The sequence below is a fragment of the Nicotiana sylvestris genome, chromosome 1 (assembly GCF_000393655.2).
Source record: "Nicotiana sylvestris chromosome 1, ASM39365v2, whole genome shotgun sequence".
NCBI classification, from domain to species: domain Eukaryota; kingdom Viridiplantae; phylum Streptophyta; class Magnoliopsida; order Solanales; family Solanaceae; genus Nicotiana; species Nicotiana sylvestris.
The window spans coordinates 55339691-55354143 of NC_091057.1; the positions used below are offsets into that span (position 1 = coordinate 55339691).

A 14453-nucleotide genomic window follows, 5' to 3' on the forward strand; every position below is an offset into this window, starting at 1 on the left:
TAATATCTAATATAAAATGTACTCACGAAAAGTTTAAAAAAAACCCTCATCTACAAGTTACAAGGAAAAATAGAACATTCCTAAATTTCTTACATAAATAAAGGAAAAGTGAAAAAATGCATTCCTAAAATTCATACATAAATAAATGAGAAATATATTTGCAAGAAGGAATTAGATTTTGTTCAATTGCTAAAATCTGAGATAAATAAAAGAGAAAATTATCTTTGCAACAAGTAATTGAATTGTAACTAAAGAGAAGCATACTTTATTAAAAAGAAAATTCTAGCTACTCTTGTTATGGGAATCTTTTGGGGAACACTGATCCTTATCAAACGAAACTTTAGGAGTCTTTTCTTAACCCTTTTTTACTTACGTTTTGAATTTTAGAGATGTTATGTATTTACTTTGAATACAATCTAATTTCTTAGAAAGTATCAAATTCGTTTCAATTTGACGTAAGAAATAAACCATACTTACTCTTTTTTATACGAAATTTTATATAAAGTGTATCTGAATAAAGGTAAATGGACATCTACACTATATTAAAAGACGGAGATCCTCAGCAAAATATTGTTCGCCCTTTTACCCTTTAAAAATAGATTTCTTATTAGACAAAATCGTAATTTAGTTATTTTTTTAATATTTAGTACTTTGAAATTATTAAAAACTTTCTTATTTAAATTATTTAGGAAGTCATAATATTTAGAACTTTAACATAAATATATCTGGGAGAAATAAGAGTCATAATTTTAGGACGTTTTCTTTTCCTTATATTTGCTCACGCCATTTCCATATGAAATATGTTTGAACTCATAGATATAAGGGGAAGATCATATATACAGTTTGTCACTATTAAAAGAGAGACATATACTTAATTAAATACATATTTTTAAATTATTAAATATAACTTTTAAACATTATACAAAAAATCGATAAAGAGAAAAAATGTTGTTCGAGTAAAAAAAAATATTTATATTTTTATATTATTATAAAAGCATAAAAGCACGAACCCCTAACACAAAAATAAATAAATTATTTTTTTTACTTTTAGTTCAAGAACTCAAATATATTATTTAATAATAATTACTTAATTATTAAAATTTATATATTTATTAATATAGAGTACACGCGCAAAGCGCGTACCATAAGATTAGTATATTAAAATTTCAATTGGCATAAAATATAATTTTCCAAATAAATAATATTGTGTCTATGATATTACTTTTGTCTACATAATAATTCAAACATATCAATATACATTGTTCAGTATAAATTTAAAATCTCCTTCATGAATCTTATATAAAAGAAGAAATCCATTTATAGCAGAGAGACTATTTCAAATAAGAATAGGAGAAGAACAAAAAATGATTTAAAAAATAAGAAAACTAAAGAAATGAATGGTAGAAAAATAAATAAATTATAATTTAAAAAATATAAATTTTTGGTAAGGATATTTTTGTCTTGAAAAAAATTAATTTTCTACTTCTTGAAAAAAGTTAGAATTTATAACTTCTTCCCAAAAGCAAAAAAATTACTTATGCAAGTTCTCAGAAGCATTTCTCTATCTTGGACAAACACCTTAGATTTCTAAAAAGTACTTTTATTGCCGCCCGGTTAGAAATATACCCTTTCACAACTATTTGTTTCACAAGGAAGAAATTATTTTCTAATTTCCTCTTATTTGGTCATAAGAAATAAATTTTCAGTATATCACACCTAGAAAAGGTGCCTAAAAAAATCTGCAAAGTTCAAGGAGTTGTATATGGCCTAAAGGAGTAGTTTAAAATAGGGAAAAGAAGTGCACTCAAAAGATACACTATTAGAAAGGATTTAATAGTCGTCACAAAATTGCTTTCCTGTAAAAAGACAATTCTCGGGACTCCTTACCTACAGCATATTTAGTTAAGTAATCATTTTCTTTCTTTATTTCCTTGAACAGCAACGTAAAGTATCACATTATCAAGGTAGGAACTAGCAAATACATACAAGAGGTCGACGGAATTGCTTATGAAGACATGACCATAATTGATTCAAACACAAAGATCCTCCTCTATACAAATTTGACCAATTAATACCAAGTGTAACATACTTTGATACTTCATACAACAATAAGTTCATCCGCAGCCAAGTAGAAATGACGTGTAGAAATATTGCCATTCTAAAACTGACAAGTTTAGATGAACACAGTACATAGCTTGCTCTTTTTGCTGCAATAAGATTCAGATATTGAACACGAAGCCATCTACATGAGCATCCGTATTAACACTTGGAGCTTGACAGAAGCAATGCCCCGGGGTAAAGAAGTCCATAAACCACCTAGGTAATCTTTGATCGATGTTCCATGCACAGGAATGGAAACTGAGTAGCAACGAAATGAAGCCAGAGGGAATTGTTTACAAGGGAAAGGACACTGATTCAACTGATAAATGAATGCACAGTCCATCTACCTGTCATATTCAGTCAAATGTGTGGACGGGTATAGCATATACTATCAGTTTGTGCATCCACTTATGCATTGCTTCTTATGTGTATTTACCTAACCATCGAGGACTATGAAAACGAGGGAAGTTACCATTTAAGGCACATCTACAATGGGGGGAATGCGTGGAAACCCTTGGAAGTCTTTTCTTTGTTCAACCCCTGCAAGAGAAGTACGAGCAAGTGATCACTGAAGAAAAATATGCAGATAAAGAACAGAGCAAAATAGGGAAAGAGTGAAACTCACAAGCTAGATGAAACTACTACTTTGTGGTCTAGTGATGAAACAGGATGACAACAGCTAACATCAGAGAATTCACTCATTACAGACCGATAACCTTCCGAAGCACACGGAGAGAAATATATCTCCGATGTTTCTTTCTGCGTGTTTGTTGTTTTCCCTCCATTCCATTTGGCTGTGACGCCACCACCTGACTATCCCAACTTCAAAATATATTAGCTAATCCAAGAGTAAACAGAAACATGGAAATACCAAAGGCAACAGAAACATGGAAGTAATCTTGAATAATGGAAATACCAAAGGCAAGAAATTATTTGGGAACTACATTAATTTGATTCTTTCTTAAAGAAGCTGGTAGATCAAATACATAATACCCCCTTCCCGCGGCGGAAAAGGACACTATGAGAGAAGAAAGAACCAAGTCCTTTAATATTAGCTACTGATGCTCCTAGAGTCCACCTATCAAGTTCCTAATACTTCCTACTAACACTAGGAATATACTGATTTACGCAATGAAAGCAAAGTATAAATATGCAAATTCCTATCCAGAGAACTAGAAAAGAAACAACAAAATTGACAAATAAGAATCAAATGGTCCATACATTGGTTAGGGCTTTAATTTGTACAATGATGATTGTTATATCATCTGTCCGGTTTTCATGGTCTAGCCACAGTTTGTATGATTCTCCAGCAATGGCTGAACATGCATCCCTAGGATCTGCACATCTATTTACCTGCACAAGAAGGAAGAGTTAAATAGAAAACTAGGCATAAAATGTTAACAATGACTTGACAAATGGTGGATGAGATCAGGTGAAAGTTATCTGCTCATATTTGGAGATAGATAACAATGATTTCAATTAATGATCAGAAAATACAAGATCCGGCTTTAATACAAAACTGCTTTTTCAGCTCCAGTAATTTGTTGGCATAACTAGCACTAATCACCTGAATACGAAGTGCCACCAGTTTTGTCAAAGCGAAGAGTAAAAAAAAGGGGTTTTTTTTTTTTGGGGGGGGGGGGGGGTGTTTAACATATGCAGTGGCTGTAAGGCAAAGCACAATTAATGCATTTAGCAAAGAAAGGCACAAATGGAAAAAAAACAGACACACATATATACACACATAATGAAAGAAAAAAAATACCTACAAGGACAACAAAATATATGGAAAGAAAATTTACTTGTTCCAGTAATTTGTTGGCATAACTAGCACTAATCACCTGTATATGAAGTGCTACCAGTGTTGTCAAAACGAAGAGTAAAAAAAAGAAAAGAAAAAAAGAGGGAGCATCAAGGTATGCAGTAGCTGTAAGCGCAAAGCACAATTAATGCATTTAACAAAGAAAGGCACAAATGAAAAAAACGGACACACGTATATACACACATAATGAAAGAAAAAAATAGCTACAAGGACGGAAAAAAAATATGGAAAACAAAATTTGTAATAAATTGAAATATATGAAGTGAAAATTACGTCAATCAAGTTCAGAAACCATCTTATATTCTACAATTCAATGAACATATACAATTTTAAGTTTCTAATTTTATCTTTAGCTTGACTTTTCAAGTCAAGAGATTTAGCTAGTTTTATCGTACTAAATTTCTTATTTCCTATCTTTAATTATTAACATATTCATTCAAAATGTTTGCTGATATTGCTCTTTAGAAGCAGAGTTTGGTATGTGGTGCACGCCATATCACCTTGGTCCTTGCATCAGAGTATCGCATGAAGCGAAGCGAAGCAAAACACCTGGTTTGATGTGCTCCTAGTTCCAGAACACACCTCAAGTGAGCCTTTAACAAGGCTAAAAGCCATATAAGTATAAAAAATGATGAGTAGAGTTGGTCTTCCATCAACAAGACACAAAGGATACCAACAGGAGAAGATCAAAAAGACGGAAAGAAGTGGAAGAAAAAGAAAAGCAAAGCTTTCAAGAACTTCCTCCTGCTTCTAAATAGATAATAGGCTCAGCATTGAAGTGAGATTAAAAAAAACTGTAATGTAAATGCAGACAATTCATCTGATTTAATTTATCTACTGTTGCTTTGCTGGTTTCGATAGACAATTCATATGTCTGGCTTCACGTTCCTAGAGGAGAATTGTATGATAGATGAAAATGTGGCACATAAGGGAGTGCTATGTCATCGAATATACGTAACGAAGTCAAACGGTAAATTCTACATATGAGACCATCAACATCATGATGGAGTGAGTGTTGAGCCTCTACGTCCCAACATATTCAAAAGATGTTTTTGCAGAAATGCAGATATTAACCAGATACGACAAGATTAGAAATCAAAATTTTGACAGGAGGTACAAGTACCAGACATAGAGGATGAAATAAGAGAAGTTCGCCTAATATTGTTTAGCCATGCTACATAGACCTCCAAATCCACCGGTCTATAGGTGCAACACAATGATGATTGAAGGTGGACTTAAAATCACAAGGGAAAATTGTCTCAAAAGATCTATAACCTCTCGACCAGGCAAAGTGAGTTAGTGAAAAACAGAACAGAATGGAAGTAAATAATGCATGTAGCACATACCAACTAGTTGAGACCAAAATATAATCGAGAACGCTTTTTTTTGGCCAGGAATATAATTTGCAAGATGTAAAGAATCTCTAGCTTCACAGTATTATTGAATATTTGAGTACAACACGTCTAGATTGAGCTAAGTGGATATAGATGATTCATATAACTAACCACAACTGGATTAAGACTGAGGTGCAATCTAATAGTTTCTATGTTTTCTCATTAGATACTAACTTATCTCAAGCTAAACTACATGGAGTTACTAACTACTCAAGAAATGGTAATGGGCTTATCCTGTACACAAAATTCCTATGCAGTATGCAGCCTTACCCTCTTATTTACAAAGAAGCTGCTGTACCACGAACCTATGACCAAAAGGTAACCAAAGGAGCAACTCTAATATTGTCCTAGGCTCGCCCTTAACTATTCAAGAAAATATGCAACTTAAAATTCCAACAGGAACCCTTACTTTGGATTTTCTCTAAATAACGTCAGAGTGGAGAGCTTGAAATAGGCTATGACACAAGCTCAACTGCTTGACTAATAGTCATTCCAAACAAGGAAATGTGCCACATAAAGTACAACAACATACCCAATATATTTCCACAAGTGTGGTCTGGGGAGTGTAGTGTGTACGTGGACCTTACCCCTATCTTGTGCAGGTAGAAAGGGTGTTTCCAATAGACTTGTGAGAGAGAAACCAACTCAATTGAAGAAATGCACAACATAAACGACAATTCTTAGACACTGTTCTGTCCTACAGCTGATCAGTAGGATATGTGAGACTCTAAAAGACAGAGACTGCAAAAGGTTAGCTAGCAAAATTAAGGGATGTTCACTGCTTTATGTCCAAGAAGCTCCAAGCTACCACCAAAGTGATTTACCTAAGACAAAAGTTCAGAAAATAATGTGCTATCCTTCCAACTTGATTTTTAATGGCTACCTGAAAGTATAAAGTTGATCTCTTTAACATTTCCCCTTCCTTTTCTTTTACTACAATTCTTTTCCATTGCATCCATTGTCCAGACTTAATGCAATTTTATGCCAAGCATCTTATTTGGAAACTCTCAAATGCAACAAAGTAAGAAGAATCTCAGCTTAATGTAGTATAGCTTCCACTAGGGGAAATATCATCAAGATTGAACTTCACGTGGTAGATACATACAGATATACTAACAGACACACATATATAGAAATAAATAAAAATACTAGCTCAGATTTGACATAAATGACATCTACTATCTTGATGAAACATAGCATGTCATACAGAAATGCTGATATTAATAGTGCAGAGAGCCACACCACCAGTGACAGGTTGCTAACAATAAAGATGAACTAAAACAAACAATAAATAAATTCCAGTATATTTTAGCATTAAATAAAGTAAGCCTTACCATGTCCACCACAGTTTGGCTGGAGAGGAACTCAAAGACACCATCACTTGCAATCACAAAGAAAGGATGACTATTTGTGAGCTGTACTGTTGACACCTCTGGGACAGCAACTACACCAATACTTTCAGCAGTACTATCTCCAACACTTCGCGTAAACGCTGTCCCCGGATACATCCCATTTTGAACCCACAACCTTGGCGGATCACCCCCTTCTGTTTCCTCGTCCCCCCACGACTGAATATCTGGATCCTTTAGACCTTCCACTTGATCAACACTAAGAACTCTTGCCCCACAGCTTTTCACTCTCTCGCATTCATCTTTCCTAAATGGTGTCTGATCAGAAGACAAATCTTTGGCAACAACCCTATTCCCTTCCTTAACAGACAACACTGCTCTTGAATCACCTACATTTGCCACATAAAGCATGTCTCCAACAAGAAGAGCAGTTATAGCGGTTGTCCCACTCATGGAATCATCAATATCACTATTACTATGAAGTTCTTCATTTGTTCTTGAAAATGCAGAATTGTAAGCCTTAACAGGGTCATCTAACAATGTAGGATCGTCCGATAAAATCTCGACAAGCCTATCCCTAACAAACAATGAACACTGAGTACCAAACTGTCCATGCCCATCAAACACACCAAAGAAATGAACATTTGGATTACCCTGAAGTTGTGTTCTGATACAATAACTATCCTGATTCTCTTTCTCAGGGGATTCAGGGTAAAACCCACGTTGGGTAAGCACAGAGTACTCTAACTTAAAGTTATGGGAAGGAACTTGAGCACTATCTACTGACCTGCCAGCAAGAATATGTGTTTGAGCTTGAGCATATGTACCCAAATCTTCCCTATTATCACCATCTGAGGATCCTGGGTACCTACAACAACACTTCCCATGTACACAACCCATATCTCAACACAAAATTCAAGAACCAAGCAGGGTTGCAGACCAACTGTTTGCAAAAAGTCCAGAACGAGACAGCAAGACAATTCTGGGCTAAGAAGGTCAAATTTGCATACCCATTAGCAGCATTGTTTTGGCCAAAATGGGGTTCTTATTCAAACCCGTGAGAAATATAGGGACAAACAAGGAAAAAAACAAACCCTAATACCAAAGCAGACAAACAAGGATTTATGTCTGGGAACAGAATTGGGTGTCAGGAAAAACGATTAAAAAAAGGATACTTTGTAGAAGAAAATTAGACAAGAATGGAACAAACCCAAAACCCAATGAACAAGAAATGATCAAAATAAAGACCCTAACACAAGCAAAGGATTAAGGAAACTTTTAGCCCTGATCATACGTTTGGTACTTTTAATTAAAAGAACATTGAGATAGAAAGACAACGTGTGTTGTTTGGGTTTGTGGGGTCTTTCAAGAAGAAAAATGGCACCTTTTTCCAAACAGTTCTTGGGAAAATGATAATCAAATGTAGATGAATAAAATGGTTGATTTTAAAAGGGATAGGAAATGGTGGCCTAGTATTTGGCTTATGTGGGGATAGGGGGTTGGGGGTTGTGCAGAGGCAGAGAAAGAAGGAGGAGAGGAGCCCATTATGTCTCTTTCCTTTCAATTTTCAAGAAATGACATGCAAACAGAGCAATGTGTCTTTGCAGAGGATACGACACCACATTGAGACAAAGGAAAATACAATGTCACGGAACACTTACACTATTTTTTACTCTATCTTTTTTCATTTTATTTAAGGTCTCCCTTGGACATATATACTATTTTAATATTCTCGCCCGTTTCAATTTAAGTAATATATTATTTTATTAATTTATTTCAAATAAAATATAATTTTTATATTTAAAAATAATATAGTTTTAAACTTTATATTTTATTAATTTTACTATTATAAGCTTTTATATGCATACAAATTTTATATTAGTTTCATAAAGCTTTTACCTTTTAATCTTTTAAAATTATAAGTTTTTAAAAAAAAATTTAAACTGTTGAATCAGAATATGTCATATAAATTGAAATAGAGGGAGTATTTATCGACTTAAGTTTTGAGCTGTGTTATCAAGTCATTCGAAGATTTGATGGATACCTCCATATAACGTGATATTTGTAACCTTAACAATAAGATAAGTTATCTACTATAATACATAAAGTGATATGATAATGTATAGACTATTTATAATATATGTGTATATAATTTAAAATCCTAAATTTTAATATTAGAATACTAGTTTAAATATAAGTATTTATTACTGTGTTTAATTTATATGCACTATTATATAGAAATAACTACACCATCAGGTTACCTTTACTAGTATTGTAGTGGGTAATCTATTTTATTTAAAGTACAAATTTTAAATTTTAAATAACCTGTAGATATCATTTAGTAACCTGATAATGCAAAAGATTCTTTTCATGACAGGACTGTATTACTTAAACTCAAATAAATTATACTCCTAATATTAAAATTTAAAGTGAAATATTAGAATACTAATTTAAGGTGCATCACATAGAAATTGTTTCAAAAAGACCTACAATCCATTGAAATTTATGTTGGCCTATTAGAAAAATTTGAGCATAATAAAAAAACAAAATATGTATAAGCGATACCAGTTAGTTTGAAATATATTTTAGTCTTATCAATATGTAAATATATCGCTGGTTCACAATAGACCGATAGGAGACTATATATTAGTATGCAGTCTCTGTTCCGGTGAATGAATTGAGGGGGCAAATAATTAGACTTGGTATTCTGGTACAACAACAGTATATATTGGATTGTATAGTGTCACGACTCAATTTCCACTTAGACTGTAATGGCGTCCAATGTCGCCGCTAGACAAGTCAACAATGGACCATTAACTTATTTATCCATTTTTATACTTTTGATATCATGGGTTTTAATAAATAAAGGAAATTAAGCGTAGAAAATCATAGAGATATAAATCATAAATAAATCATAAAAATAAAATGGTGATAATATTAGGCAAAATTATAAACATCTACTAGAAATTTTCAAAACCCGGTGTCATAGGTGCACGAGCAATCTAGTAGAATGTACAAACCACTATAGCTACTGTCTGAAATGAAATAGACATAAATAGTAAATGCAACAAGAAGGAGACTCCGGGTGTTGTAGATCGGAGCATACACTACTAAAACATCAGGTTTTAGCGACAGACAAATTCTGTAGCTAAAAAGAAAAATTCGTAGCTAATCTCATTTAGCGACGAATTAGCAACGGATTATCCAGAAATTCTGCTAGCTACGAATGTTATAGCGATAAATTAGTGACGATGTTCGTAGCTAATTCTAATTTTTTTTTTGTAGTGATAGGGAGCATCTCACCACTAAATCTCTGAATAGTGCGTATACGTGCCTGAATGGCCACCAAATGCACCTGCCCCAGTACCTACACAATTAGTGCAGAAATGTAGCATGAGTACGTAAATCAACACGTACCTAGTATGTATCTAGTCTAACTTCGAAGAAATAGCGACGAGGGGTCGACATCGAAACTTTCTAGTGGTCTAATAAATAAACATGAGTTAAAAATAGTCATGAAGCATAACAATAATAATGGAATATGAAATGCTAGGATTTCTATGGATCAGAATCTAGAGCTTTGTAAGTTTCCTACTATATAATAGGTTAAGGAAGATATGTTTGCATTGAGTGGTGATAGTGTTAGTGGCCCTGATGACTTTACTGGCATGTTCTATCAACAGTGTTGGGACATTGTAGGTGAAGACATTTTCAAGCCACTGCAGGAGTTCTATGGGGGTGCATCTTTACCAAAATCAATAACACATACTAATCTTGTGTTGCTGCCTAAGAAACCACAAGTACAAACATTCTCAGACTTAAGACCTATAAGTCTAAGTAACTTCATAAACAAGGTGATCTCTAGGGTGTTACATGATAGAGTATGAAAGATATTACTATCATTGATCTCCTCTAATCAGTCTGGCTTTGTGAAAGGAAGAAGTATATTTAAAAACATATTGCTTACATAGGAGATTGTTACTGATATAAGGTTGAGGGGAGGCCAGCTAATGTGGTGATTAAACTTAATATGACTAAGGCGTATGATAAGGTGCCTTGGAAATACCCATTTTATGTGTTGAGGAAAATGGGATTTTCTTAGCATTTTATCAACATGTATACGGTCAAAATCAAGGATTCCGATTTCGAAGTCTTAAATTGGGCTATGAGTCCGAGTCTGGGCGACTCGAAGTAAAGGTCAGACCCGGTTGGAGGACACACACCTAGAGGAAGCAGATTGAAGGCCTGGTACGACCTACATCAACGGAAATAAAATCTCGAGGCACTCAAGAACGAGCGGAGATTTCTCAAAGACACGTGGGTTAGGGCATAAATTAAAGGATAAGATTTGTACGAAATAGTACATCTCCGTACTAGGTTATTGTACACATGTACTAATGGAATTCTTTACTACAATTAGGAATGTATTATATTGGGGTTTTTTCCTCCTATATAAAGGGGACCCCAATCATTTTGTAAGCATCATCTCACATTATTCACTGCAATATAATATTCTACTCTACTTTTCTTGTTTACCGTGCACACCAAGTGTTCTTCAGCTTTATTGCTTTTACTTTACTGTTCATATTTCATTGATCTTAGCTCACCTCGAGGCCCCTAAGAAAATCGAGCTCGAGGTCCTTTTTGCTCTAGCAATACTGGTTTGGTTCATCAATTCTTCTTACTTAGACCTAATATTATTTGTATATTCACTAGTATTAGAATAAATCACATATCTTTAAAATCATAAATCATATTTAATTATTACTCTCATTTTTTGAGGTAAACAGTTTGACGCCTACCGTGGGGCTAAATATAATAGTAATTATTTTAGTGATATTTTTCTAATAACACACGTTATTCTTCACACTTTTTCTTGTCAAAGATTCTTTGATTTCAGGCTTAGTCATGTCTAGCACACAGAATGCACCTATTCACGAGGACGAAGGTCTAGGAGAAAATAGCGATATAGGGGTCAGTGTACCACCCATAAACCCTGAGGGAATGCCGAATGTGGAGCTAGTTGATATCAGTTCGCATAACACTCTAAATACGGATGCAAGTACAAACCCCGTAAGGAATGCACATAGGGAAGCCCGTCCCGATGGCCAAAGAACACGAGGAATGGAAGAGGGAGGAGTCAGCCTCCAGGTGATATTCGAGATGTTGCAAGCCCAGCAAGTCACCATTGCTCAACTTCAGAGTCAGAATAGAACTCCAACAGCCAAACCAGTGAACTCATGATATGTTAAACCAGCTTTAGAGAGGCCTGATGAAAGTGGCTCGGGGACTGACCCCACAATTATGAAAATGCTCGAAGAGCTCGCCAAAAGGATTAAGACCGGAGAAAAGAAGATTGAAGAAAATGAAAAAAGTTGGAGACATATAATTCAAGGGTCGATCAAATACCAGGAGCACCTCCAATTTTGAAAGGACTAGACTTGAAGAAGTTCGTGCAAAAGCCATTCCCCCAGAGTGCGGCCCGAAGTCCATCCCGAAGAAATTTTGGATGCCAGAGATCCCGAAATACAATAGAAACACTGATCCCAACGAGCACATCACCATATAAACTTGTGGCATAAAAAGGAATGATTTGGAAGACGATGAGATTGAATCTGTTTTTCTAAAAGAGTTTGGGGAAACTCGGTCTAAAGGTGCCATGATTTGGTACCATAACCTACCTCGGAACTTTATTGATTCGTTCGCCATGCTGGCAGACTCGTTTGTGAAGGCACATGATGGTGCCATAAAAGTTGCAACAAGGAAGTCCGATGTATTCAAAATAAAGCAAAGGGAGAACGAGATGCTGAGGGAGTTTGTATCCCGTTTCCAATCAGAATGAATGGAGTTACCGCCAGTCTCCAATGACTGGGCCATACAAACTTTCACTGAAGGGCTGAATGAACGAAGCTCGATAGCTTCGAAGCAACTAAAGCAGAACTTGGTTGAGTATCCCGCTGTGACTTGGGCGGATGTGCATAACAGGTACCAATCAAAGATTAGGATCGAGGATGACCAGTTGGGAGCCCCCACGGGCTCAGTTTATCCAAGCAGGTTACTAGCAAGGGAGTCAGAAAATGCAGACAGAGGGTCAAGATCGAATAAGGAAAGATATTAGCCATACATCGAGGATCAAAAGAACATGTCAAAGCGTAACATACCTCAGAATGATCGAAGAGCAGATCGAGGTCAAAATTCCCGGGAACTCATGAGCGAAACTGGGTTTGATAGACACTTAGGACCGGTAGAGGCACCCAGATTATCGGAGTACAACTTCAGCATCGATGCCTCGGGATCATCTCAGCCATTGGCAAAATTAGAGACACTAGATGGCCCAAGCCTATACAGACCGATCCTTCTCAGAGGAACCCCAACTTGATGTGCAAATAGCATAGTACTCATGGGCACAAGACCGAAGATTGCAGGTAGTTAAGGGAAGAATTGGCTAGGTTATTCAATGAGGGCCGCCTTCGAGAATTCCTAAGTGATCGGGCTAAGAATCACTTCAGGGAGAGAGATTCAGGCAGGAAAAATGAACCTGAAGAACCTCAACATGTCATTCACATTATCATCGGTGGAGTCGACGTCCCATATGGGCCTATATTCAAGTGTACCAAAGTATCCATAACAAGGGAGAAATGGAATCGGGATTACATGCCCGAGGACACCCTCACATTCAGCGAGGAAGACATCGAGGCCTTATCTCAGCATCAACAATGTACTAGTAATTTTAATCCTTTTAAATAAAGTTCAAGTTAAACGTGTTCTCATGGATCCATGTAGTTCGGCAAATATAATATAGTCAAGGGTCGTGGAGCAGCTCGGGCTGCTCGACCAAATCATACCGGCATCTCGAGTCTTGAATGGCTTTAACATGGCAAGTGAAACAACAAAGGGAGAAATCATCCTCCCAATCAATGTGGCCAGAACCATAATAGACACCAAATTTCATGTCATCAAAGGTGACATGAGGTATAATGCTTTGCTTGGAAGGTTGTGGATCCATAGCATGAGGGTGGTGCCATCGACCCTCCATTAGATGACGAAGTTCCCAATAAAGGATGGCGTAAAAATAGTATATGGAGAGCAGCATGTAGCTAAGGAGATGTTTGCAGTGCATGACTTGGCACCGGTATTGGCACCATCCACATTAGAAAAGTTGAAGGACGAACGAGTGGCCAAATAGCAACCACAGCCCGTGTCCTCGGTTGAGCCCGGGGGACAAGTGTCCGATGAACAGGTTGTTGAGGATGAAGAAGAAGATTTTCTCACCCCCGAGCCTTCATTGCTCCCGAAGAATCGGATGCAACAAAGTCCACGGTCGAGGAACTCGAGCAGGCCATATTGATCGAGCATCTTCCAAAACAAAAGGTATACCTAGGGACGGGATTAACCCCCGAACATAGGAAAAAATCATTTAATTACTTATCGATAACATTGATTGTTTTGTCTGGTCCCACTTAGGCATGACAGGAATCCCACTGGAGATAACTACCCATCGACTAAGTGTCGATCCCATATTTAAATCGGTAAAGCAAAAGAGGAGACCTCAGTCCGAGGTAAAGCATGCATTCATCAAAGAAGAGGTATCCAAACTTCTCAAAATAGGATCCATTAGGGAAGCAAAATATCCTGAATGGCTAGCTAACGTAGTGGTAGTCCCTAAAAAGGGGAATAAACTTAGAATATGTGTAGACAACAAGGCTTTGAACAAAGCATGTCCTAAAGATTCTTTCCCACTACCCAACATCGATCGATTGATCGATGCTACGGCTAGCCACGAGATCC

At 35.9% G+C, this 14453-nt stretch overlaps 1 protein-coding gene across 3 annotated transcripts; it reads right to left on the bottom strand.

Annotated features, from left to right (window-relative positions):
* Nucleotides 1-1992: 1992 nt before the first annotated feature.
* Nucleotides 1993-8275, bottom strand: LOC104233066 (probable protein phosphatase 2C 35). 3 transcript variants are annotated; one of them, XR_712515.2, is made up of 5 exons: nt 6651-8275; nt 3322-3453; nt 2726-2913; nt 2573-2640; nt 1993-2447 (listed from the first exon to the last, which is right to left on the bottom strand). XR_712515.2 is itself a non-coding variant. In XM_009786374.1 (4 exons), the coding sequence occupies exons 1-4, from the start codon at nt 7563-7565 to the stop codon at nt 2634-2636; spliced, it is 1242 nt and encodes a 413-aa protein (XP_009784676.1). In that variant the 5' UTR covers nt 7566-8274; the 3' UTR covers nt 1993-2633. The 3 variants fall into 3 exon arrangements, 1 of the variants encoding a protein (XP_009784676.1); XR_712516.2 differs by having other exon boundaries at nt 1993-2640; nt 2726-2909; XM_009786374.1 differs by having other exon boundaries at nt 1993-2640; nt 6651-8274.
* Nucleotides 8276-14453: the final 6178 nt, after the last annotated feature.

Coding starts and splice junctions, on each gene's coding strand:
- LOC104233066 (XM_009786374.1), bottom strand. CDS start 7,565: ATGGGTTGTGTACATGGGAAGTGTTGTTGTAGGTACCCAGGATCCTCA. Junction 3,454..6,650: donor GCCAAACTGTGGTGGACATG/GTAAGGCTTACT, acceptor CTTCTTGTGCAG/GTAAATAGATGTGCAGATCC. Junction 2,914..3,321: donor AAATTAAAGCCCTAACCAAT/GTATGGACCATT, acceptor AAGTTGGGATAG/TCAGGTGGTGGCGTCACAGC.